Raw genomic sequence first — 8207 nt, forward strand, 5'->3', positions numbered from 1 at the left:
ACAGATTGGAAAGCCTACTCTATACCCCAGAAAATTCCTATCACACCGCAACTCTAGTGTAGGTTTATCATATACTGCTTCTCCAATCGATATTTCCACTCGTTTCTTATTTCACCTAATTTTTTTGCTCAGTCTTTGTTTCGAAACAAATTCAATTTATACGAATAACATTGTGAATCTTTTAATAAATATTTATAACAGTATACATGTACGCCATACGTATGAACAGTATGAATGTAGCTTAATAATTTGATGACAACAACGCCACCACAACAACAAACGGAAGTTTCAGGAAACTATCACCGTGCCACCGGGGTGATATACCCTCCTTAGCTTTACCTGACCGGGAAAGGTCGCTGCCATAATATACAAATATTCCAACTATTTACTGTTCGTTGGTGCGATCGATGCTGGAATTCGGCAATGTCTTTTGGGATACCTGCCATGTCGCTTGGATCAATATGATCTATGCGGGTTCACAGTCAGTTTATGAGGTACGCTTCTTCCTGACATGTCCAATCATCACATTAATTCAGAAATTCAACGCGCTCTCCGCACTATTTGATTTTACCCTTCCCGTATCTGGATTTTGGAGACGCATTCAGTCTTACTAGTTTTAAGAGATTTCATTTGGACATTATTTTAGCTGAATAATATTGATCAATTCTCAAGCGGAAGTTAAAGAAACCCGGAGAAACACGACTGAGGACCCTGCACAAGGATTCCGCTGACCAGTTTAGTATCGGATTCACAATTTAGATGTGCAGGATCAATTTTCTTTTCACGTCTTCCATCTATTTTTCCCAAATAATTCGCTAACGAAAGAATACAAAACCGACCACTATAACGCTGCTATAGAATAAATAAAGTGTAATAAAGAAACAGTCTAGTGCATTTTTTGAAACGTCGCACTTATCCTGGCTTGTTTTTAAAATTATTCTCATCAATTTTATTAACCCCGATCAAGATTACTGCGCCCCTCTAAGGCTGGCGCTCTTGGCGGAGCCACAGCCCGGCCAATTGCACGCTACGACTCTGACTGGAGCCCCCACCAAGTCCACGGTATTCAATTTTCTCATGCGTTGAAATTCGGATGAAGTTAACAAATTGACTGATGGCCGATAGATTATGATTAAAATTCTATCCTAAAAATCAATGCGAACGCGTATAATTTACACAAACCTTTAATTTTCATCAATTCACAATGCGGTAAGCATTTCCTTTTGTTGGTATAGTAAGATTGTACAAATGCACTACCTGTTAATGCAGATAAGCTTCCAAGAAATATCTACCAACTCCGTAGTAGGTGATAAATATTTACCCCCATCGCGCGTCGTTCTTAGATAGTTGTTTGAGCCACACACACGAAAAAGTACATTAGTTTCTATATACACTTAACCCAACCGCCATTGTGTTACTTACTATCCAGGGCTTAGGGATGGTTCGCCCTGGGATCCTAATCGGCATTTCCTGCTCACCGGTGTGCTATAAAAGCTTAGACAGGATGGTGCAGATTTTCAATCGACGAGTGCCAAACATTTACTCTGTAGGGGACGTCTCCGAATGAAATAAATAAAACGGGATTATATCACCACCCAGCAGCATCATGTTTATCTACTAAATGCCCGAACAAAAAAAATAACATATGTGCGGTACATGTTGATCTTAGGCTGCTGTGCTCGGTAAAGATAAGGCGAAACGAAAGATTTCAAGGTTAGAAAAAGATAAAAATTCAACACCAGGAAGATCCAGATGATGTTGACTCGGAATTTTGTCGCAATTTTGCGATTCTCTCTGGTAAGTGATAATAATAAATTATATAGTCCTTATAAAATTTGTATAATTGAGGCTTTTAAGCGTAATAAAGTGCCAAAACAAAATTGTAAAATGTTTCAATCTATATGATTTCAGCTAGTCAAATTCATCAATGGAGCTTCCATCGTAGTGCTGGTCGCGAACGGAAGCGATATAACCATTAATCTGCCCGCCGAAAATAACAACAACCGGCTGTTGAGTGTGATTAGCGATTCAGGAAACAATAATCCATCAATTTTCGACTGGATCGGAGGAAATGGAGCAAACAAAGCACCGCACGTTTCCGTCGGCGGGGTGAACCAGCAGCACAGTGCGGGACAGGGCACTAACGAAACATCGGCTCTACTGAAGGCGTTACTAAAAGGGGAAAATAGTCCGGCAAATTCAACAGATGAACCAAACGATGCTATTAGTGATGAAAGCGAGGAAAAAAGTAGCTTTATCGGTGAGCAAAGAATCGACGCAACAACTGAAGTGGCGGAAGCTTTTACCGAGATCAACGTGCAAGTAACTGTCGGCAGAGCCTTGGGAACCACATTGGAAGCGAATAACGAAACATGGAAAAGAAAGTATGTGACAGTCGAAATGAAAAATACTAATTAAATCGGAAACTGTGATTCGAGTTTTTCAAACGACATTGTTGTCTATCTAAAGAAAGACTATCAAGCGACTCAGACATTTTTTTTTCTGAATAAAACTATCGGCCCACTCCTAAGTTGGGTCCAAGTTTTCCCAGGAGTCTAGCGACCGCACCAACGTGTTTGAAGTTTGTTTGAGTTTTTTCAACAATTCGTCGCTGTTGTGCTATCCTATGGCAAACGCCTAGGCCCGGTGATACACTGTGTGTAGCACGCTCTCATTCGTGTTTCTCAGCAATGGCTGAACCGATCGTATCCAAACCAATTTTAAATAATACGCCTAACACACAGACAGAACTCTATTAATTTGTTTTTCACTCAGTTCTCCCGAAACCGATCCAACCAACCGCTGGATCGGGGCATCGGGTTCGCTGAAACCCCGACGACCCGCGACTGAAGGTGTCCCGTCGCAGTCTACTTAGTCTATTCCCCGGTCGTGAAGCTAGCTTACAGCGACGGAAAGTTCCCCGGCGAAAGAAGTTCTCCCGATACCGATTCTTCTTTGGTTTTAGCACGACAGCTTCTTGAGCACTTTGGCGATACTACTTCCCCGATGATCGATTTAACTCCCGACTTTACTAAAATCCTGTTCGCGAACTACTCGGTCTAGTCTTCGACGATGGACCTACTCCGACGGAGAATTCCCCGGCGAAACCAGTTCTCCCGAAACTGAGACAACCAACCAGGTATCGAGGTTAGTTCGGCGATTCCGGTGAAGCAGGACAATGATCCGCGAATGTGGTGGTGTTCCGTCGCGATCTAGCTTACGCCGACGGAGAGTTCACTGGAAAAAGCTCTCCTGATACTGCTTCTTCTTTGGTTTTCGCTATATCTATATCGGGCCAACCGGTAGGGTGCCGTGGTCGGTCCAGCGATTCTGGGTAGAGCGTGGCGTCCGGTTTGCTGGCACCCCGACAACCCTTACCCGGCGCTCTGTCGCAATCTACTCGACTCGAGTCCCCAGCTATGGATCTAGCCAACTCCGACGGAGAGTTTCCCGGCGGTGATAACTCTCCTGAAACCGCTGCTTGCTGTTCATCCCGCCATTTCCGCTGAAAGTCGGTCGAGACATGCATCACCACTCTGTTGATCACGTTCCACGTATTTACGTCGCTTGTCATTCTGTAGACGACATTATCCGGGTTGATGTGCAGGCCTCCTGTTTCAAGCATCACCCTGCGTATCGCTTCGAACTTAGGACTTTCGAAGACCCCATGCTCCGGCGTCTTCTCGACGTTCTCACACTCCGGGCACAATGGTGACGTTGCATGCCCGAACCGATAAAGATACTTTCTAAAGCAGCCGTGGCCCGACAGGAGCTGTGTAAGTTGGAAGCTCACTGCTTCATGTTGTCTATTAATTCACTTCGACAGGTTTGGGATGAGCCGGTAGGTAAACCTTCTTTTTTCTGTACTGTTCGATTCCTGCAGCCACCTCACCATCGACTCGATTCTCACCATCTTTTTCACGTTTCTGGTGTCTCTCCATATCCTCTGCCAGGGTGATGCAGACGTAGGTCATCCCGGCTATAACGCATACTGCCTCCGACGATATCGTTCTGTACGCGCTCGCGCCGGAATGTCCTGTTTAGCTGTTTGCGGTTCTGCTTTGTTTTCAGCGCCGCACCCCAGGCAGGAACCCCATATCGGAGTATCGATGACAACACACTAGATAGCAGAGATCTCGTGCTGCTCTTCGGGCCGCCGACGTTTGGTATGATCCTTGTTATTGCGTTCGAGGCCTTCGCCAATTTTTCGCGAGCGTAGTCAACGTGGTTATTGCAGCCCTACCGGTCGTCGATTATCACTTCCAATTGCTTCAGTGCACACTTAGATACAATCACGTGCCATCCGACATCGATCTACAACCACTGAGCCGCTTAGAAGTTGCTAACCAACAACGCCTTCAACTTGTGGCAAGCTATCTGCAGCTTAATCCCGTTTATCCAGTTCTCGATCGCGTCCATTGTCTCCATCACAGACACCTCCACTTCTTCAAGTGTCTCACGTCGTCCGCGAAACACACGAATTTCAATTTCTTGGGCAGCGACAGTGTCAAGATCCCATTGTACATCCCATTCCAAAGAGTTCAACCGAGAATGGAGCCCTGAGGCACACCGGCTCTCACTTGCATTGACTTCTGCCCTTCGCTCGTCTAGTACAGCAGCACTCTGTTCTGAAAATAGCTCTTCAGGAACCGACATAGATAGTCGGGGACCCTCATTCTGTGCATCACATCTTTCCTGACTACAGCGCAGTATCGATCTCCTCTTCGCTTCTGTTTAGATACCTTCTCAGCACTCTCTGGTACTGTCCGAATTGTATCCACTGTCGATGCAGTTCATCACCCTGCTAAGAATGATTCTTTCCAAGAGTTTTCCGAATTTATCCAGCAGACGTATGTGTCTACATGAGGCCAGATCGCTCGGTGGCTTCCTTGGCTTTGGCAGCAACACCAGCTTCTGTACCTTCCATATTTCGGGGAAGTTGCCTTCATTTAAATACTTTTGCAGCACCATCCTGAAAGTGTGTGGGTATGCCAGGATCGCATTATTCAGCACCACGTTTGGTATTCCATCAGTGTCAGACGCTTTCTTTAATTTCAGCCACTTCGATGTTTCTGCAAGCTCATCGTTAGTCACTTGCCGACCGTCCGTGTTTGCTCATTCTTCTTCGCCGTACGGTGTCGGTGGCCAGCTTGCTGGATCGTGCATCGGCTGGCGTTCACAAGGCCCTTCATTTTCGCCATCACGACTCGGTACCCCTCGCTCCAGGAATTGGTGTCTACTTCTCGGCACAGCTCCTTGTGGCAATCTGACTTGCTAAGCTTGATCTCCCGTTTTAAAGCGGCCCTAGCTTCCCGAAACGCTGCCTTGTGCTCCTCTCTATATGGCTCCAATACTGCTTACTGAGCCTGCCTTATGGCTCTGAGAGAAGCAAAGCGTCTCGTTCCACTACGGCATACTGGCCATGACAAACGTCAACGGACAGGACACGTATCACGAATTGGACGGCGACTTTGAGCTAGCAGGTGTGCTATTCTACTCTTTGAGTAAGAAGGATGTCCCGTCAAAACCTTGGCAGGTCTCCGGGTACGTTTAAAACTCTTCACTATTTAGTTAGTGGCTCTCGATTTTACGCCGATCCGGCTTTAAACACTACTCCCCATGAAGGATAGTGTCAAACCTAGCATGGCCTCGCTGCTCGCATAGATAACCATGGGATCAGAAAAGGCGACTAAGTACAACGAGTCGAGATAGCGGCGCGGATTTGGGCCCCACCAGCATGCAGACATTCACAAAAACAAACGTGATCCGAGAGGCAAGCGGAGCAAAGAAGGACGCAATTGCGTTTGCAAGGAGCGGTAAGCTGCAGAGATCACCGGTTACGTCACTGGTAGTATTGAGTACCAGCAGCGTCTTGGTACAGAGTGAGTCACGAAGAAACCAACGTCAGATTGGATTACTGAATCGAGTGTTTACCCCGAGATCAGGTAGCGACATCACTCAAAATGACTTACATACTTGACGGAGGTGAGGAAAAGAATCGATGAACTCTATGAGTTTGTGAAGGACAAGCACAATGTGCATACCAAGGTGAAGAGTGTTTAATCGGCCGTAACAGCTGCTCATCGCGAGCAGAAGACGATCTTGATGAGTGATAAATTAGCAGAAAAAGCTCGGATGGAAGCCGCAGAACACGCGACGGCAGAACCTGAGGTGACACCGAAGAGTCACCAGAATACACGGTCGGAGGATGGAGTGAGGGATACGCCGGGGAAGCAAGAGGGCCCGAAAAAGCAAAAGAGCGAGCTGGAAGGCTCCGGCGACCAGACGAAAGTTGGGAAAGATCGTGGCTGGTGCATCGTAGGAAGCCAGCAGGGGAAGCGGAGGGAACAGAAATAAAAAGAAGATAACAAGAGATGGAAGTGAAACGTAAACGTAGCTTCCTCGGGAGAGGTACGAGGACGATGCACTGATCAACTAAGCGAGCGATAAGACGTCCTACACCGCTCTTCTCAAGAAAGTGAAAGAAGACTCAGAGCTGAAGGAGTTAGCAGAGAACGTAGTTAAAACGAGACGCACTCAAAAAGGCGAAATGATCTTCAAACTGAAGAAGAATCCGTCAAAAGTTTTACCTACCACGAGCTTGTTACTAAATCCGTGGACAGCGTAGCGAACGTGAGAGCCCTACCGCAGGAAGCCATAGTCGAGTGCAAGGGTTTAGAGAGATAACAATAGTACAAAAAGTAAAGGGTGCATTGATCAAGCAATTCCAGCGACTATCCGGATTTGGAAATCGTATGAAAACACTCAACCAGCAGACACCAGCAAGATAAAAGTCGGAAGATCGGTGTGCTCGCAGAGAATCGCTCCGCAAGTTACTAAGCAGATGAAGCAATGCTTCAGTTGCTTGGACATCGGATACCAGGCGTGGAACGGAAAGGGCCCGGACAGGTCTACTTACTTACCTTACCGTTCAGGCTAGAGCCTTGTTGTCTCTTGCAGTATGCAGAAGTGCTCGCTGTGCGCCCCGTCTTCTTGTTGCAGTAGGGTAGCCCTCAAGAACCATCTTCACCGGGTCGTCATCCGACCTTCTTACGACGTGTCCAGCCCATCGCAAACGTCCTATTTTTGTGGCATGCGCGATGGATGGTTCTTCCAGCAGCTGATGCAACTCTTCCATCTGCACGCCACCATAGATGGTACGCAACACCTTTCGTTCGGAAACTCCAAGGGCGCATTGGTCCTCGACGAGCATAGTCCAGGTCTCGTGGCCGTAGAGGACCACCTGTCTAATCAGCGTCTTGTAGATAATCAACTTCGTGCGGCGGGGAATTTTATTGGACCGGAGCGTCCTCCGGAGTCCAAAGTAGGCACGATTTCCCGCCAAGATCCGTCTTAGAATTTCTCTGCTGGTGTCATTGTCGGCAGTTACCAGTGAGCCCAAATACACAAATTCGTCGACCATCTCGATTTCGTCACCGTCAATCCGAACTCGGGATGGGAGGTTCACATGGTCGTCTCTAGAACCTCTTCCTCTCATGTATTTTGTTTTCGAAACGTCGATGACAAGTCCAATCCTGCTGGCTTCAGTCTGATGTACGTTTCCGATATCGCCTCAAAGTTCCGTGCAATTATGTCAATGTCGTCAGCGAAGCCAAGAAGTTGGACGGACTTCCTGAAGATCGTACCACTCGTGTCTATCTCCGCTCTTCTTATTACACCTTATTAACGCAACGTTGAACAGCTGGCACGAAAGACCATCACCTTGCCGTAACCCTCTTCGAGATTCAAAGGGACTCGAGAGTGTGCCTGATACTCGAACAACGCACATCACCCGATCCATCAGCGCTTTGACTAATCATGTTAGCTTATCCGGAAAACCGTACTCGTGCATTATCTACCATAGCTGATCTCGATCGATTGTGTCATATGCCGATTTGAAATCGATGAACAAATGATGTGAGGGTACGTTGTATTCGCGGCACTTCTGTAGAACCTGCCGAAACGCGAATATTTGGTCCATGGTGGTGCGGGAACCCATGAACCCCGCTTGGTAGTGCCCCACGAACTGGCGACAATCGACGGCAAAGAATTTGGGAGAGGACCATGTAGGCGGCGCTAAGTAGTGTGATCGCGCGGTAGTTGCAACTATCCATCTTGTCACCCTTTTTGTAGATTGGGCAAACGACACCCTCCATCCACTCTTTCGGAAGTATCTCCTCCTCCCAAATTTTAGCGATCACCCAGTG

At 47.0% G+C, this 8207-nt stretch overlaps 1 protein-coding gene across 1 annotated transcript; it reads left to right on the forward strand.

Annotated features, from left to right (window-relative positions):
* Positions 1-1509: 1509 nt before the first annotated feature.
* Positions 1510-2447, forward strand: LOC131690700 (uncharacterized). Its single transcript, XM_058976632.1, has 2 exons — positions 1510-1797; positions 1912-2447. Exons 1-2 carry the CDS (start codon positions 1753-1755, stop codon positions 2416-2418), a joined length of 552 nt encoding a protein of 183 aa, XP_058832615.1. The 5' UTR covers positions 1510-1752; the 3' UTR covers positions 2419-2447.
* The last annotated feature ends 5760 nt before the right edge of the window (positions 2448-8207 follow it).

Source organism: Topomyia yanbarensis, chromosome 3 (genome assembly GCF_030247195.1).
Source record: "Topomyia yanbarensis strain Yona2022 chromosome 3, ASM3024719v1, whole genome shotgun sequence".
In the NCBI taxonomy this organism is placed as follows: domain Eukaryota; kingdom Metazoa; phylum Arthropoda; class Insecta; order Diptera; family Culicidae; genus Topomyia; species Topomyia yanbarensis.